The 24,868-nt window shown below is 52.2% G+C and overlaps 1 protein-coding gene across 2 annotated transcripts in view; it reads right to left on the minus strand.

Annotated features, from left to right (window-relative positions):
• Positions 1 to 12,122, minus strand: part of RHOQ (ras homolog family member Q) — a 44,100-nt gene extending 31,978 nt beyond the window's left edge. For both annotated transcript variants that reach the window (XM_045980729.1, XM_045980728.1), the window contains exons 1-2: positions 11,963 to 12,122; positions 11,334 to 11,392 (exon numbers count right to left, since the gene is read on the minus strand). In XM_045980729.1, the coding sequence (XP_045836685.1) occupies positions 11,334 to 11,392; positions 11,963 to 12,104 (201 nt within the window). In that variant the 5' untranslated portion in view covers positions 12,105 to 12,122. The remainder of the gene's footprint in view (positions 1 to 11,333; positions 11,393 to 11,962) is intronic.
• Between the last annotated feature and the right edge of the window lie 12,746 nt (positions 12,123 to 24,868).

Below are 24,868 nucleotides of genomic sequence, written 5' to 3' on the forward strand. Positions count from 1 at the left end.
CCCATCCCTCCAGGGCCAGAGCTCACTAGAAACAGCCCAAGGTAATAAATGTGAGCCCTGAGCCATTTCACTGGGGAGGACAGCCCTTTGGAAAGTAAGCTGGGGAAAATGGAATTTTAATTGAACTGGACATTCAGGAGTAAATGTTCTCTCTCCCTGGCAGCTCTTAGAGGGGGCGTACTTTGAGCCAACACATTTATAATCCCAACCATTATGCCATGTGAAAGAGGATGGTTTTTCTATACTGAAACAAGCTGGGGAAAAAAGAAGGGGGGCGGCAGAGACAGAGAGAGAGAGGGAGGGAGAGAGGGGGGAGGAAGGAAGGAAGGAAGGAAGGTAGGTCGGTCGGTCGGGCAGCCGGCCGGGAGAATGGAAGAGGACACTTACACAGAAAGCTTTGGTCAGCGAGAGTAGTTACTACCACCGAGATGCATGTCTGAGTAACAGCCCTTCCTCCAACTGCTCCTGGTGACCTGCCTGGGGACTTTTAATACAAAAGGACGTCATAGCCCATCTGTTGCTTTGGAACCAATTTAGCACAAACCAAACTGGCATAGTCCTCGGGGGCAGGTCTGTCGGCACCTGGAGTGCTAACTCAGCTACAGTGAACAGAGCAGGGCCCAGGCCCCAATCTGTCTAGCCGCTTAAGGCACAGGAGAAAAAAGACCCTGGCACTTAGACGTCATCAAGGAATACCAGTGGAGCCTACTATGTGCACAGCCCTGGGCCAGACAGCACATCAATGGAGCCAAGGGCAGCTTAGGAAGTTCTGTTTCAAGTTCCTTCTGATAGTGCCCTTGGCCACATCTGCACCAAACCAGCTTAGGGAGCTTCGATTCATTCCAACAAGTACCGAGAGTCCCAGCCATGTGTACAGAACTAGAAATGGGATGCGTGGCGCTGCATTTGGTAGCACAGGGGTTAAAAAGTAAATAAATTATGTTCCCTGCACTCCAGGGACAGTGTATGGGGGGACAGTGCATGTGTGTGATGTCTGTGTGTGATGTGTGTCCAGCATATGCGTGTGTGCCCATGTATATGCACAGAGTAGGTGTGTAAATCCATGGGGGATGTGTATAGCATGTATGTGTATGGTGTGTATACGATGTGTGCTGGGTGTGTGTGCATGGAGTATGTGTGTATATAGGGGGGTGTGAGGTTTGTCTATGTGCATAGTGTATATGTGTGTATGTGAGGGGGTGTATATGGTGAGGGGTGTGTGTGTGGTGTGCATGTGTGTGGTGTATATGTAGTGTGTGTGTGTGTGTGACGGGGTATGTGTCTACGTGTATAGTGTGTGAGGCATGTGTGTAGTGTGTGTGTGTGTGGTGTGTATATGATACGTGTGTATGTGTGTGTATGATGCATGTGTGGTGTGTGTACGGGTTATGTCTCTGTGATGTCCGTATTGATATGCGGTGTGTGTGGTGTGTGTATGTGCATGGGGTATATGTGTGTGTGGAGGGGGTGTATGTGGTGAGGGGGGTGTGCATGGTGTGCATGTGTGTGGTGTATATGTGTGTGTGTGACAGGGTATGTGTCTACGTGTACAGTGTGTGAGGCATGTGTGTAGTGTGTGTGTGTGGTATGTACGTGTGTGATGGATATGTGCTGTAGGAGGGTTATGTCTCTGATGTATGTATATGATATGCAGTGTGTGTGGTGTGTATGTGCATGGTGTATATGTGTGTGTGTGGAGGGGATGTATGCGGTGTAAGGGGTGTGTGCGTAGTGTGCGTGTTGTGTGGCGTATATGCGTGTCTGTGTGTGTGAGAGGGGGTATGTGTCTATGTGTACAGTGTGTGGGGCGTGTGTGTGGTGTGTATGTGTTTGTGTGGTGTGTATGTACATAGGTGGTGTGGGAGGAGTGGGGAAAGTACGGGGGGGGGGGCAGGGGAGGGGCTGAGGGGAGGCGGCTTGCTATGAGGAGATAGTGAGTACACAAATATTCAGTGACTTGGACTTTTCAGCCCGCATCAGAATCCCCCGGAGGGTCTCTCCTAACAGAGCTGTCGGGGAGTTTCTGATTCAGGAGGTCTGGGGTGGCCCCTAAGAAACTGGATTTCTAACAAGTTCTCAGGATACAGTCTCGGTTCGAGGAGCACATCTGAGAAGAGGGCAGTAACTCAAACTTTGCTGAGCATCTCGTACAGGGCAGAATCCGACCTGCGCACTTCCTACGCCTGCAAATCAACCTGGCAAACCCCTACTGAGCTGAGCTCTCAGGTGCAGCCGGTCTCCTACCAGAGCCGGGCCCCTCTGCCCCCCACCCCGTAAACAGGTATCGGGCTCCCCTCCGCATCACTCGGTGAGGGCCCTATCCTTTTGCTGAACTGGGAGCTCGGCACCCAGATGCGGTCCTCCCCGAAGGTTTGCTGACAGACTGCATGAAGGTTTTCATCTCGTCCTGAAACCACGGGGGCTACCGCAGGGGCCGGAAGAAAGGGGTTCCTGCAGAGCTCGTGTCCATGCGGACAGCTCAGGAAGGAAAACAAAACGAGCAGGGGTGGGAGAGGCAGTCTCGGGTTGTAAACAGGGAATATTCAGTTGTAAGTGGGACAGACTGGAAATGTTTCATTTGGAAACAGTTTTCACCTAAAAAGGAGCTCTTAGGGGGAGGAAGGCCTAGGGCAGCCGCTATGGGGACAGAAAAGGCACCGTGGCAGGCCAAAGCTGGCCAGCCTGACGGTCCCCAGTTACCAAGCTCATGTCCGGTCAAGGCTAGGAGGCCGCAAACAGGGGGCAAACAAGGGCGAAGACGCAAAGGGCTGGGCTGGAGGAGAGTCAGCTGAAGTTAACGTAGAACTTTCCCGGTCCCCCCTTCCCTGCACGAAAAGGGCACTGAGCGGCTTCTGCACCCGCACCTGCCACTCAGCCGCCTGCACCACCAGGGGAGGCCTCCTTTCAAGCAGGAGTGTAGGTTAATGAACACACTGACCAAACACCCTTCACTTCTGGGGGGCGGCGTTGGGGGGGCCGTGTGAGCAGCAGCCCCGACCCCTCCACCACCGGACACCATTCCACCAGCTCTTCTATCTGGAAAAGCGATGCTCTCTGGGCGTACTTGTTGCATGAAAAATTCAACGACGGAATAGGGGCGATGTAAAAGAGACATTTAACACCATGGAGCTGATTAGCATGAGGAATTTAACGTAAAGAACCCAGGGCTTGGAGAGGGACAGCTTGCTTGCTGTTTGTTGCCTTTCACCAGCTTCATGGCCTGGAAGGCATCCTTAACCTCCCCGACCCGCAAACAGAGGCAAACACCACTTGCTTCCTTTCCTCACAGAGCAGGCGAGAAGCATCTGGGAGGTACCAAATGCGACATGCTTTGCAGTCTGTAAAATACCAGTCGGTGGGGAGTGGTCGTTAGTAAACCCCAGATTCTACCCTGAGTCTAGGCAGGGCTGGCAAGTCTGGGGAGTGGGAGAGAGGCGGCTGGCTCCCTGCTCCCACCAGCCACTTGAAAAGAAGACAGTAACAACAATAAAGTCCCTCCCCCGGGCTTTCTGTTCTCTTAAAATCAACAAACAACAGAGCACCAGATTAATATCCCTCTAATTACTAAGTTGTCAGTTACTGGGTGAAACACTCCCTCATTTAATGATCAGCCCGGCTCCACAAGTCGACACTGATACCAGGGATCTGGGGGCCATACGGACACATTTGGGACATCCCATTGTGCCTGTGCTCCCCATACTCTTCCTCCCCACCCAGAATACAAACTCCCCGTGACCTTCTGTCTGCGTGACCTCATTCAATCCAACGCTCCCCTCTGTCTCCCTTCACGGGACAGAGAAGAGATCATGAGTTCCCTATGTGGTGGCAGAGGGGAGGGGGTGGGATGGCTCCCGCTGGAAGGGACCACCCAAGCCTGGGTTTGCCCCAGGCCCTACCCCTCGGCCTTGAGAGCCTGAGCACGAGGTGGTTCATCTACCATCCCCATTTCACAACTGAGAAAAAGGAATTTCCAAACCCTGGCAGTGCAGTGTGGGGGCTCACAGCTGCGGCCAGTACCCTCTACTCTCTCCCACCTCTCCCCGCAAGCCCGCGCTTTCCACAAGGCTCAGCTCTGCCCCCTCTTTGGGGGAGGGACCATGCAGCAGTTGGCTTCACAGGATGAGATTTCCCAGCAATGTGGGCCATCTGACCCCTCCCGTCCCCTCCCATGAACACAGAGCCGATGCTGCATCAACACCACGGGAGCTGAGCTGGTGTGGGTCCCCAGCGCCGGCCCGGACCGTCACCCTCAGCCACCACGCAGGGTGACTATGGCAACCCTGGGAGGCAGACATCATCGCCCCCGTGCACCAGGGCTGGGGAGCCAACTGGCCCCCTGGCCTTACAGCATCAGAGAAAAGGAGCCGGGATTCGGAGCTGGTCTAGAGAATCCCAAACGCACACGGCTGCAACCTAGATGTGAGAGGCCTCAGGAAAGTTACAAAGGCCTGAGCCCGCGAGAGTCCTGGGGGACGGGCCCACTGGTGACCACTAAGCCTCCAGGCTCTCGGTGTGGGTGTAATGGCTGCCTGGGCATCCCTCCGAGCCTGGGATTCCTTTGACCCTTGGAGACTGTATTAAAACTATTTCCCAAGCAACGGGTTGTGCCTGAAGCTATCATCTAAAGCCTCTCACCTTAGTCTTGGGTTAACCTTTTCGCAGAACCGAGCTGACAGCCAAAGAAAAATCAACTCAATCTGAGAAGTGTTTGTCATATGCCTTCCATGCCCTGGGCACCTTACTAAGGGCTGGAATCGGTGAGGAGAGAAAGACAGTCCTCACAGAGCTCAGAGGGAGCAAGGAGCGGCCCCAGAGGGCCCGGCAGGCAGTGGATCTGGGAGAACTCTCCTCTGAGAGTCCTGGGAGAGCTCCCATGAACCCGCCATGGCCCCAGGCCACCAGCCGGCCCAGCCTCTCCGCCAGCCTCCCCTCGCTTCCTAGCTTCCTTGCACCAAGCAGCTGCCTGCCAGAAACTGAAAGAGGAACAGCAAACTGCTGAGGGCAAGGAACTGCTCCTTGATCCAGGCTTGCCAAATTAGGGCAAAACCAAGCCTGTCGGAGGGAAAAGGAAATCCAGCTGAGACTCACCAATTTCAGTTTTTATTTTATTTTTTAAGATTTTATTTATTTATTTGACGGAGAGAGAGAGAGATCACAAGTGGGGAGAGAGGCAGGCAGAGAGAGAGAGGAGGAAACAGGCTCCCTGCTGACCAGAGAGCCCGATGCGGGGCTCGATCCCAAGACCCTGAGATCACGACCTGAGCTGAAGGCAGCGGCTTAACCTACTGAGCCACCCAGGCGCCCCACAATTTCAGTTTTTATTTTTATTTTTTTTAAAGATTTTATTTATTTATTTGACAGAGAGAAATCACAAGAGAGGCAGGCAGAGAGAGAGAGGGAAGCAGGCTCTCCACTGAGCAGAGAGCCCGATGTGGGACTCGATCCCAGGACCCTGAGATCACGACCTGAGCTGAAGGCAGCAGCCCAACCCACTGAGCCACCCAGGCACCCAATTTCAGTTTTTAAAGACATTGTGGTCTTGGGTTTTATTTCTTTGTAACTTCTTCCCTTCCCTCCTCCTTGCAGTTTGCTACTCTGTCTTGGGGATTTTGGTAGTGCCCACTGCTGCCAAGCCATGTGTCCTCGCTGGAAACTGACACCCCCACGGAAAGCTGCTTTGTTCTGTCTTGTTCCAATACCACTAGGTCTCATCTCCTGAAACCCCAAATTCCACAACAAAACCGCAAACACCCAGTTCCCCATAAGGCCTCTGACCCACGAGCTGTAAAATAATGCCTCCCACCTTTTTCATCACCGGGCACACACAGAAATGACAACATTTGCTCAGGCTCCTTGAGGCTGCACAAGGCCCCCAGCCCTCCCGGGGCGGACAGGATGTGATCTGAGCACACCTGTAACACCCACTTCCGATACACCTGCTGGGAAGCCCTGGTTCCCAGAGTACAAACATCCGTAAACCTCAAGACCACCACGACCGATGTGGAAGAGGCAGCCTAATGGGTCAGAGGACAGGGACAGGGCCCAAGTGCACAGGAACGGAAACCAGTGAGAGAGGACGCAGACCGCCCCCACCCCGGGGCCCCTGCCTGCGCGACCACGGTCTGAGCTGACACATCCCAAACCCACAGCAGAGTGACAACAAGGGGAGCGCTGAGCACTGGGTCACTGCAGAGACTTTGGAGCCAACAAAGGCCGTCCACTCTCCCAATGCAGAGGAGGAAACCAGCGTTATGTGTGATGTGGTGCAGGCTGGAGATATAAATAGCTTCTAAAAAGGTGAGGGAAAACGCACAGCCGACAAATCTAGTAGGTTACTAAGGGAAACCGGGATGCTTAGTACCCACCGCTCACCTGTTGAAGCTGCGCTGGGGACCAGGGTCTGCTCTCTGGGCACTTCCGGGACAGAATGTCGGGCTGAGGGCCCCTGGAGCCCATAGAGTGCGAGTGTGTGCTTCCCACGCCCTACCGATGCGCCCTGCAGGCCCCCTCCAAAGGAAGGAAAACCTTCCTAATGGCCTCCCTGTCTAGTTCCCATAAGCCTACTCACTCTCAATTTCCCCATCTGGCAAAAGTCTACCTCGGCAGGTAACAAGAGGATGCCTGCCTGAAAGCAGGAGAAGCCCAATGAGTGGCAAATTGCGGCCCTCCCCCTGGTCCCTTCCTGTTCTATGAGGCCTTTAGGGGCCTGCCACCCCAGGAAACACAGAAGATGGGGCATTCCAAGGCTGCCTCCCCTGGAGATTCCCTTCTGGAGGGGAAGTACTTCCCTGTTTCCCCAGAGGGCTTGGAGGGCAGCCACAGCTGCTGGGCTCTGTCAAGTAAGAAACAGATCTCACTTGTCACTGAAGAGCCAACCCCAGGGACACCTAAGTTAAAGCTATTTATAGCTCTCATGTATGCATCCTTGAACCTGTGTGTGTTTCAGTCAACAGACATAGCAACACCACACCCAAAAGCATACACATGGACTGCCACACACCGAGGCAGCAGCTAAATCTGAAACTTTAGGGAACGCAAACCCACCCCCAACACATACCCTCCTGTGTGTGGGTATTCTGGGACCTGGGATAAACCGGGCACCAGTCCTTCCTGCTTGAGAGTATCAAGTTCTGCCTTCCTGCCAAGGATGAAGAGATCAGCCTGGAACCCGCAGCCCAAGAGCAACTTGCCAGGTAGCTCCGCACCCCTCAGAGAGCAAGAGCTCTTCCCACTTCCCCGAGCCCCAAACAGCACCGAGGCAGGAGGGAGAACACTGCCGGTCCCGTCCCTCCCTGAGTGGACAATGGGTCCACTGCTGCAGGGCCTCCACTACAGTCCTGAGAGACCGGCAAGAAAGGAGAAGCTCCATAGAGGCCCAGGCCGGAAGCCAGACCCCTCCACAGGGCCCCAGCGACGAGGAAGCCACCATGGCCCTCAACTTCCACTCCAAAATGCTGGGCGGTCAAAATGTCAGGGCTGCTCCTGGGCCACCGAGGGGCTTTGCCAAGAGAGGGGGCTTCCCTTTGGCCAAGGGTGTTGGGGATGTTGAGGGATGTGCCCAGGCAGAGCACGTGATGCGGACTAAAGCTGCCCAGCATGCACGCATGTTCATCATCCCTCTCCCTCCCTCTCCCCCTGCCAACAGCCACACAGACCAAGGGGGAAGCGACCTCCTCTGGAAGGCCAAAGGTCATACACAACAGTCATCTTCTATGTTCCCTAATGTGAAAACTGGGCTAATGTTACCTTTGAACTTGACTGGGGTCAAAAAGACCAAGAGCAAGCACACAGACTAGGAGTTCCCACTCAAGGGAGGCACTGATTCTGTTAGTCAAATACAGTGAGTGAACATTCCGAGCCAAGATTATGGAGAGAAAGTGACGTTTTCTAGGACTGGCACTTCCTCCTCAACCCTTCTTACCTCCCTACTGAATAGATTGAAACCTACAGTGGAATAGACTGAAATCTACAGACCGCACTTGTTTCTCAAAGCGTACACAGAACGCCTAGTTTTCCAAAGTCTCTCTCCCGTCACTGGGCACGCAGGCTCTGACGGAGAAAGGACACCATCTGATACCACAGAGCATGTGGAGCAGGGAGCACTGGACTGCATCCATGGGTCCAGGGGCAGGGACTGTGGGAATCCTGAAGTAGGAGCTGGCTCCATACCTCGGGGTGAGAAGGTTCCAGCATCTGGCATCTAGTGGCATTTCTATCAACTCCAGACATAATACACTATTCTCTTCCGCCTGTGACGCCCCTCCCCCAACAAAGCTGCCCAGAGTACAGTACAATAATTTCTTGTAATATTTATACCCATCCACTATGAGTGAAGAACAGTGTCAGCTGCTTTTATGTACATGAAACAGTTTAAGCCAGTCCACAACACTGCAGCATAGTTTCGAATTATCCACGTTCTTACTAGATCACAAAGAAGGTTAAGTACAGCCAGAATCACATGACTAGTACAGCAAGGTGGAGATCTGAGCCCAGGCCTCTTTGGTTCCAAAGCCCGTGGGCCTTTCTCTGCCGTCTGTGAGGCTTAAAAACGTCTCTCTATATGTACACGTGTGTGTATGCATGTCTATGTGTGTATTGATCATTACTGTTATCGTAAGATTAATCTGATACTGATTCATACAGGCATGAGAACTTAACGACCAAGAACAACACAGGAATCTCTTACTTAACACACATGAACAGATATCGGGTTCAGACACTTCTGTCTATGCTATCATCAGCCATGGCAGACGCCTATCTTAAATTTATTCTTTTGTAACCCAGGTGCTTAGCACAGTGCTAGGTATACAGCGGGCACTCCTCATTTCATCCTGTTGATGATTACGTTGCTAAGATTGCTTATTAGTAATAAACTCTTAAACACTGAAAGATGATTTATCACTAACTTTGATCCAAAAGGAAAAGTTCCAGGCACTCCTGGGTGGCTCAGTCCGTTAAGCATCTGCCTTCGGCTCAGGTCATGATCCCAGGGTCTTGGGATCAAGTCCTCCATCAGGCTTCCTGCTCAGTGGGGAGCCTGCTTCTCCCTCTGCCTGTTGCTGCCCCTGCTTGTGTGTGTGTGCTCTCTCTCTGACATAATAAATTTAAAAATCTTTAAAAATAAATAAATAAATAAATAAAAGGAAAAGTTCCAGACATTGGGAAAAAACACTAAGGGGCCCTAAAACACATCTTGGCCAACAGAGTAGGTGTCCCACCATTGGGTCAAAACAGTAATATCTGAACCTTACTCATAGTTTGATGCCATTTGGTATGTGCCTTACAATCTCTGCTCTACACAGCAATCATGAGGACGTAAGGGAAGCCCTGGTTTTGTGAGTGGACCCAACTTCGGGTGATGACTAGAATCTGGGTTCTCGCCTCTGTAGCAGTAGCACACGACCCCCACTCAGAGAATGGCTGTCCGGGTTCTAGGTACTGCGTCTACAGACCCACAAGGACTCTAATCATCCCAGGTGGCATCTCAGCCCACCTCAAACGGGAGCAAATTCAGACTCAGGTCATAACCCCAGCAATACCTGTCAGTAGCTGTGTGACCTGAGGTCAGCTACCTAGCTTCTCTGAGCCCCAGTTTCCCCATCTACAGAGAGAGACTATCACTTAGCTCATGGGAAAAAAGAATATTTCACGTGGCTTCCCCATGCCTGATATGCAGAAGAAACTCAGTAAATATTAGTTGGGTTTGAACGTGCACAGAACAGCTCTGACATACACACATCCTTTTGAATAGGGCTCGTGGTCAAATGAATGGTCATGGTGACGAGTTAAAGAAGGAAAGGGAAGAGGTGGTAGTGAGAGAAGTTAAAATTAGAGATGATATTTAAAAACCAGTCTCCTTTTCAACCAACGATTTCAACCTGTTATTTATCAACCCGTCCGGCTCAAAAGTTGGGTTTTACTTCATGGGCTGTGTTCTGTCTCTTGCCCTCCATACGTTCTGATAGAGTAAGTAACAGCTACAAGGCAGGCACCCAAATGGGGCTCTGGCAAGCTAAGGGCTGGTTGTACTGACCTGGGAGGGTTTGATGAATCGGGACGGCCTCTGGCACTTTGCACTCCCCAGTTTCTCTACCCTCAGATGCTTTTCTAACTTAACAGCTTAGAAACCAGAAACCACATCAAGACACCCTCTGCAAGGCATTTTTTGGAATCCAACCTGGTACCACAATTCTGAAATCCAAATCTAGAAAAGCTACAAAGAAAATATCCCCTTTATTGAGCACCTACCCAAGAGTGCCAACTCAGTGCTGAGCATCTGGCACAGTATATGAACAGGGTGTGTTTTGAAACCCATCGTAAGATAAGGAAACTGCACTATCTGACACTTGCCAGAACACTCTCTAAGCCCCTTAGCTGTTCACATGTCCTCAAGGACTCATGTCTGCACGACACGTGGAAACTTCTGCCCAAGGCTGCATGTCTAATCACAGGGCTGGATTCGGCAAAACTTCGTTACAGGCAATCATCCCACCTCCACAGCAAAAGTGGGTCTAGGAAGAGGGACAGGGACAGAGAGGAGAGCCACCTCTGCTTTGCTAATGGTCAAAGGCTGCCAGAAGGACTGTGAATTTTCTTTCTGCACAATAATCTCTCCCAAAGAAAACCCAGACAGAGTCACCTGGCCTTCCTAGGGAAGGGGAGGGGGAGGGGGAAAAAAAAAAGCTCTTCCTCCAAGATTCATACTGAACTCCTAACCCTTTCTCCTCCTCCCTCCCCCGGGGGAGTGGCTGGATGGCTGTTGTTTCTTTTCTTTTTTTTCCCTGTGGTCCTCTGGTAACACCACAAATTACGTTTGCAGGGACTCGAGTCCCAGAGTGCAATGATGTTGTAATAAACAGAACCAGGACCAAATGCCTTCCCATCATATTAGATGATGCCATTTCGCACCAATCAGGCTCCTCCGGCAGGCAGACCACTCACCAATGAGGGACCAGACAGAGGCTGCGAGGGGGAGACCTGGTCATCTGCAACTAAAAATAAGGGCGCTTCTTGATTGGCCGCTGCCACTTTGCAACAGGAGTTGGGACCCACACACCAGGCACCGTACAGAAAGCACACACAGGCAAAAACTTTCATAGCCCAGGGGTTCGCATGGGGTGGGCAGGGATGGGTTTGTTGTTAGGGTGGTTTTCTGTTTTTGTTTTTTCCTTTTCCTAATTTGCTGACTTGAAAAAAGAAATAAAGATATGATCCAGAGGGGCCCCTCGAAGACACACCCTCCATCCTAGACATCTCAGTTTCCAAAGGCCACGTTCAGCCACCCTGAATTGAGGAAAAGCAAGGGGGTGTCGGCCAGGGGCCAAGACACTCACCTGTCCGGCCGTGTCATAGAGTCCCAGGAGGTACTGCTTGCCCCCTACGGTGACGCTGACTGCAAGGGCAGAAGTGGGGGCGGGGAGAGAAGCTCCATTATCCGGGGTCTGGGGCAATCTCGCTCCCCATCAGGACCTGCTTTTGCCAACCCAACCGGAGGCATGCGGGCGCTCCCCGGGAGATGTCACCCCTTTTCCCTTGTGCGGGGCTCACTGTTTAAGCGGCAGCGAGGACGGGGTGTGATGTGGCCCCACCTGCCCACTCCCTTCTCCCAAGTCCCCTAGCCACGTCTCGACAAGTGCCCCAAGTTTTTTCCCCCGGGACTTTGGGGCAATAGGGAGGAGTCCATGGGAAGGTCAAGAAGGTCGGCCCAGGCAGTCTGAGGGCTGGGAAGTGCGGGGAGCCGGGACTGGCCGGGGGTGGGGCGGGGTAGGAAGAGGGGTCTCCCCGGCCCACTACAGTGAGGGCCAGAGGGGAGGCGTGGGGGTGGGGCCGGGAGCCCCGCGTAAGGCCGGGCGGGGGGAGGGTGCGGAGCGCGCTCGGGGGAGGCGGTGGGGGGCTCCGCCAAAGTTGCTCCAAAGTTCCCGGCCCGGGGAGCGGCCCCTTAGTCAGCAGTTCCGAGGCTTACCTGCGTAGTGGTCGAAGACGGTGGGCACGTACTCCTCCGGGAAGGCGTCGTTGGCATAGCTCATGAGTAGGCACGTCTTGCCCACCGCCCCGTCGCCGACCACCACGCACTTGAGCATCAGCGCGCCGGGCCCGTGAGCCATGCTGCGGCCGGCCGGCCTCCGGGCATGGTCCCCCCGGAGCCCCCGCCCCGGTCCCGGGCTCAGCCCCAGCCCGCCTGGGGGGTCCGCCGCCGCCGCTCCGCGCAGCAGGGCCGCCCCCCCGGCCCCATGCAGCGGCTCCCCCCGCCCAAGGGGAGGGGGCGGCGGGCCCGGGGCGCTGCCGCCGCCTCGGTCGCTGCCCGGATCCCCGCCCGGGCCCCGGTCCCCTCGCCCGCCCGCTGCCCCCACCGCTCGGCGCCCGCACCCTCTCCCCGGCCCGGCCTCCCCAGGAGGATCCGCTGGATCATAAGACTGGCCGGCCCCGGGGGAGACAGCAACTTTGGGGAGGGCAGCTGAGGGGAGGGGCCAGGCGGCTCTCCCCGCCCCGCGCCGGCCCGGGCCCCCTCCCGGCTGGGCAGCGGAGGAGGGCGGGCCCAAGCGCCTCCCCGAGAGCCGGCCGCCCGCCCAGCGCCCCCGCCCGCCGGCTGCGCGCCCCGCGCCCCGCGCCCCGCCCGCGGCCGCCGCTCGGCCTGCCGGCTCACCCTAGCTTGACTCCCCGCGAGCGCTGAGGAGGGGGCGAGGGGGAGGAGCCGCGGAGTAGCGAGCCGGGGCCCGGGCCGGGGCCGGGGGCGGGGGGACTGGTGGGGGGAGGGGAAGGTGAGGCTGGGGGAGGGGGCCGCGAGGGAAGCGCTCGGGAGGAGCTGAGGGCTCCTCGCGCAAGTGGCCGCAGCGCCCGGAAGCGTCCAAAGGCCCCGGTGCTGAAAGAAGCCGAGGAGGCCTCTTGGGGGAACCACGACGACTTCAACGGTGACGCAATAGTCATGCAAAATTATACATAGATATCTAAACTCCACCCGGAAGGCAGGATCTGTCCTATCGGCCTCTAAGGGCACAACAGAACTAGAAATCCGGGAAGGAAGAAAGGCCAAGAGGGTTTAAAAAAAAAATTTTTTTTAAGGTGTTTTGGGGGGGATGGGGGGGATGGGGGGTGACCCTGCAGCTGGAAAGTAAGAACTCCGGCTTATTGCTTGGTTCCCCATCCCACCACCACCCCCCCACCACCCCCAGGCTCTTCACAGCACGGAGCTTGAATCATTTACTTTGAAACTGGTGACTAAGGGAGTTACAGCATCTTGAATCTCTGAAGCAAACCCAGGCCAGCCAGCAAAGGGAGACCCAGCCGGCTCTGGACGCGGCAAATGGACCCGTGAGCTTCCTCTGGAGGCAGCATTGGAGGTCCTTCGAAGGTGTGAGGATGTCATCTCTGAGGAGTGATACTCTTGTTCTAAGACTTGGCCACGGATCCTGGGGGGCAACCCCTGATCCCTGCCTGGGAAATGCTCGGGAACACCATGCGGCCACGTCCTGTTCACTGGCCTCTCCTGCTACCCTGACCATGAGGCAGTGGGCCGAGGGCAGGGGAGAGTGGGTACACTCCACCCTGACACCACAACCCCCCACCCCCTGCTCACATGGAGAAATCGCTTTCTTTCATTGATTCACAAGATTGGAAAATGCTGCTTTGAGAGGCTGTGCAGAGGTCAACTGGACCATCTGCCTTAGTGCTCCCTGGGGTTATAGGTAAGCAAACAGACTTAGAGTGGCAAAGTGGTTATCCCAGAGGCTTCCAGCTAAGTCTGGCGGTCAAAGACGAGCACACTTTGGGGAATGGCCCCATGCCTCACTTCTTGGGCCTCAACTCCCAAACCCCTGATCTGATTTCTACTGTCCCAGAAAGACTTGCTAGATTATTGGAAGGTCCTTGTGCAGTCACACTGAACGTCTCCCGAGACCCCTCCATTTGGGTCTAAGTGTGGGTATAGCCATTGCCTCACTGCTTTAGGTTATGTGGGGAATCTGGAAGATAGTTTGTGTGTGCTGAGTGAAGGCAGTATAGTGCCTTGAAGTCAGATCTTGGTTAAAGACCAGTCTCTGGCACTTGCTGTGAGAGGGTAAGAAAGGAGGACTTGCCCCCTTTGCATACAAGATCTTTGCTTTAGGCAGCTTGTGTTCTAAAAGGAACGTCTATCAGAAGAGGTTAAGGAGCTCCCAGAGTACCGCCTTCAGGGAAAGTCCATTGGGTCCCAGCTCTGACACTAGTTAACAGTGTTAACCTGAGCATGTCACTTCTCTTCTCCTGGCCTCAGCTTTCCCATCTATAAATGTGAGCTCATCCGTAAGGGTGGAATCAGGTCTCGCCCCTGAGAACCCTGGAGCCCTTTAGAATGTGTCCCGCCAGATCCTGGTAAAAGCTTTGGGACAAGGAAAGAAGCAGTTGCTGGAGACATGGGGAAGGCTTCTGTGAGTGATGATGAGGACTGTCCTGGGACTGGAGGAAGATGGCTTCTCAGAGGCTTCCCCTATCCAGGACTTCCTCCTCTCAGTTCTTCCAGTACTTCTTAAGGGAGCAGATACTAGGGAGCCAGGGAGCTGGAGTATTAGCTCCAGAACCTTGAAAAATGGCAGGGAACCCAGGTTCTTTATGCTCTGGGAGAAGTTCTGGGAGTGTCAGAGCACCCCAAGTGGGGAATTGATGTCGGATGAATCATGGAGTAGTGACTTCACTGGCGATGGTGACCTCATTCCTTTGACCCATCAAGAAACCAAAATGGACTGCCAGGAATACTCGGAGCTCTGGGCGGATCCCACCAGTGTTCATGTGCAGTGCAGTGGGGGTGGGCGGGAGGGACTTATCCTGGATGCTCCAGGTCAGCCCACAGACGGGTTAGCTGGAAGGACCAACCAGATCTCAACAGAAAACTTACTTTCCTATGAGCCAAGAGGATAATTTCTCAAGTGGTTAAAACAAAAACAAACCAACCAACCAAAAAGCACAAACAAAACAAAACAAGACAAAAAGAAAAAAAAAATGAAACAGCAGTTGTCCAATTTCTGGATTGGAAGGACAGGAAGCAACTTTGTTTCTAAGCATCCCATAGACTCTGTGCTTGATTTTCTGCCTTTGTGATGGCAAGTGTCAAAACACACACAGGTTTGTGTGAGGACAGTGAAATCTTTCCTTTGTCTTCTCCTCTTCTCCCCCCTACTTCCTCGTCTTCATTGATTCACCCAGGGTTTCACTTCCCAGTGTTTACTGAGGTCCACTAGATGCCAGGCTTTATTCCTGGACGTGGGATGAGGAGCTGAAAAGCCACAGTCACTGGAGGGGGAGACAGAAACAAGCTGATGAGCGAACTGGTAATTATTGTATAACGTGGTGAGTGCTATACTGGAGGCTAAGGAACAGCCTTTTGGAACTGCAGAGAAGGCTGTTAGGACCTAACTGTAGGTGTGCTGAGGAAGGATTTCCAGGAGGGAATCACTGGCCTGGGGTTTAAGAGGCTAAGAGGAGTAAGATAAGAATGGCTAGGAAAGATAGCCCTGCCCAGGTTAAGAAGACACAGCACACAATTTTGGGGGATTGGTGAACCCTCTAGAGTGAACAGATTATAGGACTAGTGATGCAGGGAAACTGGTTTGTAGTAAACTGGGAACTAATTAATTTAATTAGTTAATTAATTAAATTTGCAGAGCTGTGTCCAGGTTTTGTGTGGGTACTTGGTACTTATCTATGTGGGTTGTCTTCTTTGGCCCTCAAAACAACCATATGAGATAAAATTTGTAGAGAACATCTGTAGGGTTGTCTGTTCATCCAGAAGGGACCATTTGCTTCTGCTAAATGTTCTCTCTCATGTATTCCCTGTGATCATGCGGCTTAAATAGAAGCTGCTATCTTCTTACACCTGCCCCTGACCCCTGTTGATCAGGCCTGGGTGGGTGCCTGATCCAAGACGGGACAGTCAGAGCCCTTCCTGAAAGGTCTGACTGAATTTGGGATTCAAAACAGGAGTCTCCCCTGTTCCGCTAACTAAACTAGATGATGTGAGAGTGGAAGCTGTTGGTCATTCATGTTTCATGTTTCAGCCCTTCACGAAATAGCCAGTCCAAGAAAATAAAGCCAAAATGCAGAAAGAAGCAAAAACGGAACTACAGATCCTCCCTTGCCCCCACCCCTGAAAAAGGGCAGAGATGATACAGGCTATTTGTGAGTTCTGCTTCTCCTTATCGCTGAGACCCTGTTGTACTACTGTTCTTCAGTTGGTCCCTTGACTTCATGAGTTTTTCCTCCCCTTTTGCATAATGAGTGTGGGGTCGTTTTCTATCACAGGTAAGCAAAGGAATCCTGCCTATAGTCGAGATCAGTGATGCGCAGAGAAATGAAGAAATTGGCCCAAAGTCACACAGCTGGTAAGTGGCAGAGATAGATTTCAAAATGATCTATCTTCAAAGCTCAGCTATTTCCCACATTCCACAGGAGGGAGGGATCAAAAGTTTTTCAATAGGAAAACGACAAGTTTAGAGCTCTCTTTTGAGAAGATCGCTCTGGTGGTGGTATAGAAGATAAATTTGGAGGGCATGAGAGTGAAGGCAGAGAGCATGAGAAGGAGCGAGGTCATGAAAGTCTGAACCCAGCATCGCTGTGAAAGTAAAGAGGAGGCCCTGGGGATCAGGGCTCTGTAGGTGACAGAATCCACTGGGCTTCGTAACAGTACGCGGAAGAGGAGGCTAATTCTGACGCTTCTGTGTTATGTTGGCATTGACCTTCTCCCTCTCCTTTGCTTTTCAATCTCCTGTTTTTATTTTCTCTACTCCTTCATTGGGCTTCCTGCCCATTTTTCAAATCTTGTCCATCTCCTATTCCTAACCATGCAACCAACTGCTTAAACCAAGCTGAGAGTAGAACTCCAGAAGGACAGTAAGGTTCTACAATATATTCATTTTTTTAGTCATTTTGTTTGTGTCCCCTCACATCTGCCCCAGAAATGGAAAAATGGATTCCAATAGATCATTTGGTGTCTAGGCTAGGATGCTTTGGGTTGCAATAAATAGAAAAGTCAACCCAGTTGGCTTCACCAGCAAAGGAAGCATATGGACTTCTTTAGTTGAAACATCTAGAAGTCACTTGAGCTTCAGACATGACTTGCTCAAAACTCTGACTCTATTTTTTAAGCTAAAGTGTTAGTAATGGCTTAAATGTTATAGCATTTATTAAAGGTCAGTGGTCCTTAATGATCAGAACAATAAATAAACCCAATAAGATTGGCTCACTTGGTTTTCATTTCTCATTATACTTCTAGAATACAGCTAGATCTCTTTTTTCCATTTCATTACATACCAGAAACTCAAAAGTATGCCCCAGCCTCTGAGAATTTTGGCTCAAGAACCATTAATAATATTTTGCCATCTTAATTCCTGTCTTCTTCTGCAACCTGAGGTCAGAAGGCCAGTCATTATAACCGATGGGGTTGCTACCAATTGCTGAACTGTAGAAAAGGATGCTTCCCTAGAAGGTGTTGGTATGGACTACTCGTATGATCTGGGAGTGACCCTCTCTCATAAGCTGCAAAGGAGACCGGATCACAGATCCCTCTTCCATAAATGAAATCGGTGATTTTATTCCATGCTTCAGCACTAAGAGTACAGAAAGCCATCCAAGACTCATAACTATAGTTCCTCCGTAGTGATGTTTTAGCTACTCAGCATCACAAAGACATTTTGAATTGGGGGAATCTTCCCCTTCATGAGTCTTGGTGGGAAGAAAAGATCATCCCTTATGGAGGCAGAAAATTACAGGCTTTGCTCTCCTCATCAGACTCTAGAGCTCACCCAGCTAGAGTTAACTCCAGGGCGCACTCTGTGTGGGGACTGCAGCTTTAGCAGTGGGTACACAATCTAGTTCCTGACAGGAAGTGGCACCTAAGGGTAGGCGGTGGTGGTGGTTCCTGTGGTATATTTAAGTTCCCGGTGCGGAAGTGACAGCTGTACACATGGATTGTCCAGAATTTGTTGGCAGCCATGGTACCAGAAGCGGTCTTTCTCATCAGAACAGTGTCTGAAGCGTGTGTCGGGCATGGTTCCTGTAAAGAGAGTCGAGCAGCTTCTCTGGCCCTTCCGCAGTCCTGTGAGCTACCATGATCCTTTGGGGTTCCTTGTCTGTTCAGTCAGCCATAGACGGCTTCTGTTCTGTGCGACCCAGCCTCTTGAGAAGGGCCTGGAAGAGCACATCACTGTATTGACTGCACCTAATTCAGAGGAAGTGGAGATTCCCATTTCTACCATACCCGAGTAACAGGTACCAAACTACTTTTAGTCTTAGTCCATTCAGGCTGCTATTCCAAAATACCACAGACTGAGTAGGTTATAAGCAACAGCAACTTAAATCTCACAGTTCTAGGTAAGGGCTGGGCGTTCGGGATCAGTTTATCAGCACAGTTGGGTGAGGACCCTCTTCTGGGTTGCAGACTTCTTGTTGTGTCCTCACATGGAGGAAGGGGCAAGGGAGGTCTGCTGGGCCTCTTTTATAAGGGCACTAATCCCACTCATGAGGGCTCTGCTTCTTAAAGGCCCCACCTCTTAACACCATCACATTAGGCGTTAGTGAGGACACATTCTGCCTATATGCCTTCTGAATGTAAGCAACTCAAAAATTGCACAAAATAATACGATATCACTATTTTCAGATACTAAACAGCACATAGCACAGGACTGTGATTCCTGAAAGAAAGAAACAAATGGAAGAAGCCCTGCTGCCCCCCTAAATTTCTGGTGGAAGTGCCTTTTGAATTGCAGCCAATGAGGGGGAACTTAAAGACCATGGCCGTCTTACTGAATTGAGGAGATGACTGAGAAGACTTTTCAAGGCAGAGTATCAGAGAAGAGGGACTATGACAGCAGCAAAGACTCCAGAACTACCCTCCTGAGAGTGCTGCTAATACTAAGTTGCTCGTACATACAGTGAAACCCCTCAATGCTAGCTAAAGGGCCACAAGAGAGCGTGGACTGGGACATAGTTGATTTTCAGCCAGCCAGTGTGGAGAGACCTTGTTGAATGTCCAGAAAATTCAGAGAAACTCCAAAAAGTTATACATGAGTAGAAGGGCTAAATTAGACCTAGAACCTAGTACCTCCAGATGTCCCCTTAACAAACTTTATAAACAAGCCTCGTAAGAACTAAGCCCACCCACTACAACCATGACTGCCGGCCAAAACAAATTTCATGATTCTTTAAAGGCCAGCAACAAAATACGGACATTCAACAACACAAAATTCAGAATGTTAAGACTTACCAGATGTGCAAAAAGAGTAAGGAAATATAATTGGGAAAAGAATCAGGGGAAACGAACCAGAAATGACGGAGATAGTGAAATTAGCAGATGAAGACTTAAAAAGGCTTGATAATTACATACAAGGACTTAAAGGAAAATGTGAAAATGTGAAAGGAAAATGTGAACATGCCGAGGAAGGGAGAGCGAGCAAGAGAACCAAATTGAACTTCTAGAGTTGAAGACTATAATATCTGAAATGAAAATTTCACTGGCTGGGCTTAACAGCAGGTGGGACATTGTAGAGGAAAGTACCTGTAACACTAAAGACATCGCACTAGAAATAATGCCGACAGAAGCACGGAGACAAAAGACCAAGGAAATAAAACAGAACATGCAACACAGGAGCTGTGTCCTAAACTGTGGACTCCCGAGCCCTTCAGTAAAGGTCGGAATTTCCAGTAGATTCCACAGGGGCAGGGCTCACCTGCCACCCCTTTGGCCCAACAGGTTATAAAGTCCTGTGATAATGCTTGTTGGTTGGTAAATGCTCCCCGGTCTTGATGTCCCCACCTTGCCCCCTTCACTCCAGGCCTTTTCCTAGCTCCTTCTGACCTCCAGAGTCAACACCTAAAGAATTAATGCTTGGCAGAGCAGAGGTCTTTCAAGACCCTGTTCCAACTGAGCAGGATCACTCTGGTTGGTTAGTCTAATTATACTGAGGGTCATCCCTGATTGGGGGATGGGTTAGAGGGTGGGAGCCGGCTGGGGGTTGGGTTAGATGGTGGGAGCCTGCCTGGGCCTTCCAGTCACCCATCTGAGTAGGAGAAACTTGACCAGAGGATCCTGGGAAAACTCATTTAAACAACTCATATTTTAAAAGTTCTTATTGAACTTTGTGTTCCAGGAATGTGGACAGGACCCAAGGTGGTGTCCCTCTGGGGCAGCCCACTGCAGACCCTCTTCCCAACTTCAGATGCCTCTCTCTTTTGTTTGAAAGAGGGTTGCAAACCTAGTGATTGTGGCAATCTCTAGAGGAGACAGTGTCCTCACCTATCATTCGTCTGTGTGCAACAGATAATTATCGTCACTCTACTGGTGGGCACTGGCCTCTGTGGGAAGGGTCAAGATGAGTATGGGAGGAGGGTTCAGAAATAGTACTTTCTCCAGCAGGGTCGTAGGGAAGTCTCCGTGCGTGGTGAGGGGCAGAGTTGGACCGATACGTTCATTCTCTTCCTTGCGAGCCCTGGGGCAGGGGTTAAGTTGTGTCTCCTCGCAGAGCCCAAGCTAGTCGAGGACCCTGTGAGACTTAAATCCAAATTGAAGCAGCACTTGTCTGAATGTGTCCCCTGAGCTGAGGACTGGTAACCAACATTGTTCCTGTGTGTTTCTGAGCAAGTGCGGTACCTGTACCCTCTTGAGACGGCTGTGGCCATAGCTCCCAGGCTGGAGGCTTGGCTGGCCAGCTCCTCCAAGGGCATGTGTCCCCCAGGGCTTCTTGCTGACCTTATTCTCACCCTCAGCCCCTCGGGAGGCTTTCTGGGGCTAGGACCGCTGTCCAGTCCCTGCAGGAGAGTGGTTCTAGGAAGGAAAGATGACAGGGGCCCTCTAGTCAGGGATGGAAGGGAAGAGCTTCTCTTTTGGGGGGAAGCCATCACTGAAAACCTTTTAACTCGGCAACTTTGAAGCAGATTGCTCTCGGGGAGAAGCTGGCCGCTTTGAAGGAACCTTCCTGCAGATGTATGAAAATGAGAAATGATGCTGTGAATTCGTAATGTAAAGTGTTTGAGGAGGAACGTTTCTTGCCCTGCCTGGTTCTCTCATTCATCTTACCTGCCTGACTCCTACTGGCATCGCTTTCTCTGGCCCCAGCAGAAGCCCGCTTTGCCCCTGGGATGGAGTTCCTGGGTGAAACTGTATGTGGCCCGTCACTCCTCAGCCACTGAAGCAGAGATGAAGCTTTATGGCCACTTCTGATTCTCTCTCTGGGTGTCTCCTTTTTATTTTCTGATGAAATGAACCCTCTGGCTCTTGCTTTCTTCCCTGCCCGTCCCCAGCTTGCTTCAGAGGGAGCGGCACGCAGAATGGCTACTATCCCGAATCTTTTCCCTGAGCTGAGCGATAGGATTGGGTGTTGGGGGGAAGACCCCGGGAGGGGACCCCCACCCACTCCAAGCGCCTGCAGGCCCAGCCCTGCGCCGTCAAAGCGGCAGACTCTTCTGCTGCATCTGCTCCCATCCCAAACCCCCTTCCCGCCTTCTCGTCTAGGGGCTCGTCTGTTGCTGTCTCTACCCAGCGTTTGGCTCACAGCCAGACTCTTCGGCCTCTGCCACCACCAGGCTAACCTTCCTAAATCCAGGTTTGGCCAAAGTTCCAACCCTGCTCGGAAACCTTTGCTGAGTCTCCTTTACCCAGTGCTCCAGCTCTCAGTCATGGATGCCTCAAGCCTTTCCCAGCTGAACTCCAACCTTCCTTCTGGACATTGCTTACCCCCACTCGCCCCTGTGGGCCTGTCTGCTGTTGCCCAAACTGGTCCTCTCGCACATGCCTACCATTGTGCCTTTGCCCACAGCATTCCCGTCTCTGGCCCGTCTCACTCTTTCTGCCCCCCTGAAATGGTCCACGCTTCATGCCCGTCTTGACCCCTCCCTCCTGGATGAGCCCTTGCTCTCCCGGGGGCTCCTTCAGCTGCAGCCTGCAGCCTGTGTCCTTTCCTGGCTGCCATCCCAACCCATTTTGCGTGCCAGGCAACCTCTCTACATTTCTGAGCCAAGGTCCTCTCTGGAAACTCGAAGGCGTTGCTTAGAATTGGATGTCCAGGCAGACTTGAGGGATTCCTGTCTATCTGGATAAATTCTCCTTCATGAATACTACCAACTCGCTACTTTTTCCGGGGTAGGTGTCTGTGAGGTGCCTCCAGAGTGAGGTGTCTGTGCTCATGGATGGTATGTCTGGAACCACCCGCTACCCAGTTTACCTGTCCGAAGGGTGATACGTCATAGAAGAGTGCATGATGAGCTTGGAAGGGGGCTTGGGGATTACGTCTCTTCATTCATCTAATTTTCTGGCAACTGCTGGTTCCTAACACAGCAGGTGAGGAGGACCTGCTCATCTCTTCCTCTTCCCCAAAACATCATGGGCTTGGGAGGCAGGGCTGGCGTCTGCCTTGTTCTCTCTAGTGTCTGGTCCATAATAGGTATTCAAGCCCTATTTGTCAAAAGGAAAAAAAAGGGGGACGCCCCCTTGCCACATATTTAGTATTTGAAATTCCCCCAAAGGAGTCATCATTCTAAATTTCCTCATCCGCTTCCTGGGTTCTGCAAGTTACTCTGTGCTCCAAGGTCTGGAAAGCCCCTTTCCTCCCTCCCTCTGTCATCTCCACGGGTCTGGAGGCCCATGTCTGGTGCTTCCTCTCTTTTGGCTAGGGTAGGGAGCCCACACCCAGACATGGCTGCCCTCAGACTTGCTTACAAACCCCAGCTGGGATGCAGAACAGTTGCTCCAGAGTGTGGGCACAGCTCCAGACTGACGAACACATTTTGCCCACCAGACACTCCTGCGTCCCCATCCTCTCTATAATGGTCCTGGGGATGCTGCACTTGGCAGAGTATACACAGGCCACAGAGGTGAGGGCCAGAGAAGAGAGATTTCCCAGCGCACACCTCCTTTAAGGACCCCCGCCTATACTCCATGCATGCCAAGTCAGCAGTTTCGAAAATATCCCCTTCCCCAAGGTCATAAGGAGGGAATTCCAGGGTATTAGCAAGGTTCTATTGGCATGTCCTGGGTGATGGTTACAGGATATTTGCCTCATAGTAATTCCTTAAGCCATACATTTATGTTTGATATGTTTTTTTGAATGTGTGTTATATTACACAATAAAAAAGACCAAAAAAAAGAAAAGAAAAGAAAAGAAGGAAGTCCCCTCCCCCTCCAGCCCCGTGCTCTACTCTCACGCCCTTAATCCAATGGACCCTTGTTTAACCAGTTCCTATTTCCACTCAGCCCCAGCTGGGAAAGGAGCACCCTGTCCTCAAGGAATTTCCTCGAGGAAGCCAGGTAATTGGAGCAACAAAAGACACGGCCTCCGGCTCTGCCTTATATCTGGAAAATAGGCCATTCTGTCATTATTCTGAGGAGCCCAGAGGTCAAGGAAGTGGTGGGGCTCAAACTGGGCCTTGAAGATACTGGTGGGATTCAGGTAAGCCGAGAGAAGCAGAAGAGGGCTTTTTAGCCTGGAGAATGGCATGATCTAAAAAAGCTGTTAGGTGGGACTGAGCCTGGTGCCCTGGGGTGGGGAGGGGGGCTGACAATGCAGGGACCCTGGTGCTGAATAGTCCTCGAGAATGGGAGTGGCATGGAGAGCCCTGGATGCTGTCCCCAGCCCCAAGCGAGGACAGGGCGGGCGCTATTCCAGCGTCAGCCTGCCTCACGGGCATGGAGGGGCCTGTGTCCTCAGCAAGAGCGGACATGGGCTTTTCACATTTCTTGGTTTGTTTTCTTCAAGCTGCAGGCTCAGGTGGGCTCATAATCCCCATCCCAGACAGACTGGAAGTTCTATCTGCCAGACACATTACACGGCACCCGCATTCCTGCTGCGTAACTGGCTTGGTCCCTGCCTTTCAGCCCTGCCCCACCCTACAGCCGCGTGGTCAGGTCCCGCCTTGACAAACTGTTTTGAAGTCGGAGTGCAGGAGGCGGTGGGAACTAGGACAGCGGGATCCTGGAACAGCCCTGCGTACCAGCCTGTGAGCTGACTTCATCCCCGCCCTGCCCAAGCGTCCTGGGATTCAGGATGTTTCCCACCGTCGCCAAAGAGGTGGCTGGTCACCTGAGACCATGGGGAAGGGGGCCACAGAGGGCTGGGAGGTTCCCAAACTCCACGTGGGGCTACGAAGTTTCATACATTGGGAAGCGAGACTCGGGGGTGTTTCCAGTCCCTTTGGAAATCCGGTCAGTTGCAAGTACTCTACACACACAGAGTGAGTGTGACGGGGCTGAAGCCTGAAGCGGAGAAGAGCTGGTAATAGGAGCAGTGGGAATGAGAACCAGCACGGACAGGTGCAGAGAGGAACGCTGCAGCTGGCGGGAGGCTGAACACGGGCTCCTTCCATCTGATCTCATGAAGATCCCCCCATGTGGATGCCATTGGCATTTCCACGAGACGAGAGCGTGGACGCTTTGAGGTGTGAGCTGCTTTCCCAAAGTCATGGAAGTGGTCAAGGCAGAACTAGGATCCGAATTCCAGAAATCTCACTCCGGCACCCATGCTGTGCAAGCTGGTGATGCCCGTGGAAGCCCTGCCTGGTCTTGGGAAGGAGGTTCTTCCTCACCCACCGACCGACCTGAGGGGAGCCCAGGGCCCCCTGTGGTGGGTGCAGCACTCTTAAACAGCATCTGGCAAATTTTGTTTGCTCTGGTTTCTTCTGAAACAGCCTTTGAATTTGGCTTGCCGTGCGACCCACATACAGGGAAAGAAGGTCATGTTCTGCCAACATGACAGTTGTATTTTTCATTAGTCAATGAACAAGTTGGCTGCCCGGGTTCACACACAGATCTGTTTCTGAGAGCTTGGCGAAAGCAAGCCCACCCCAGAGCTGAAGCCCACCTTGTGCCAACTTCATTGAGATTCTGAGGATGCAAGGGTGGCCCCCAACCTGGCCC

This window comes from Meles meles, chromosome 16 (genome assembly GCF_922984935.1).
Source record: "Meles meles chromosome 16, mMelMel3.1 paternal haplotype, whole genome shotgun sequence".
Lineage (NCBI taxonomy): Eukaryota > Metazoa > Chordata > Mammalia > Carnivora > Mustelidae > Meles > Meles meles.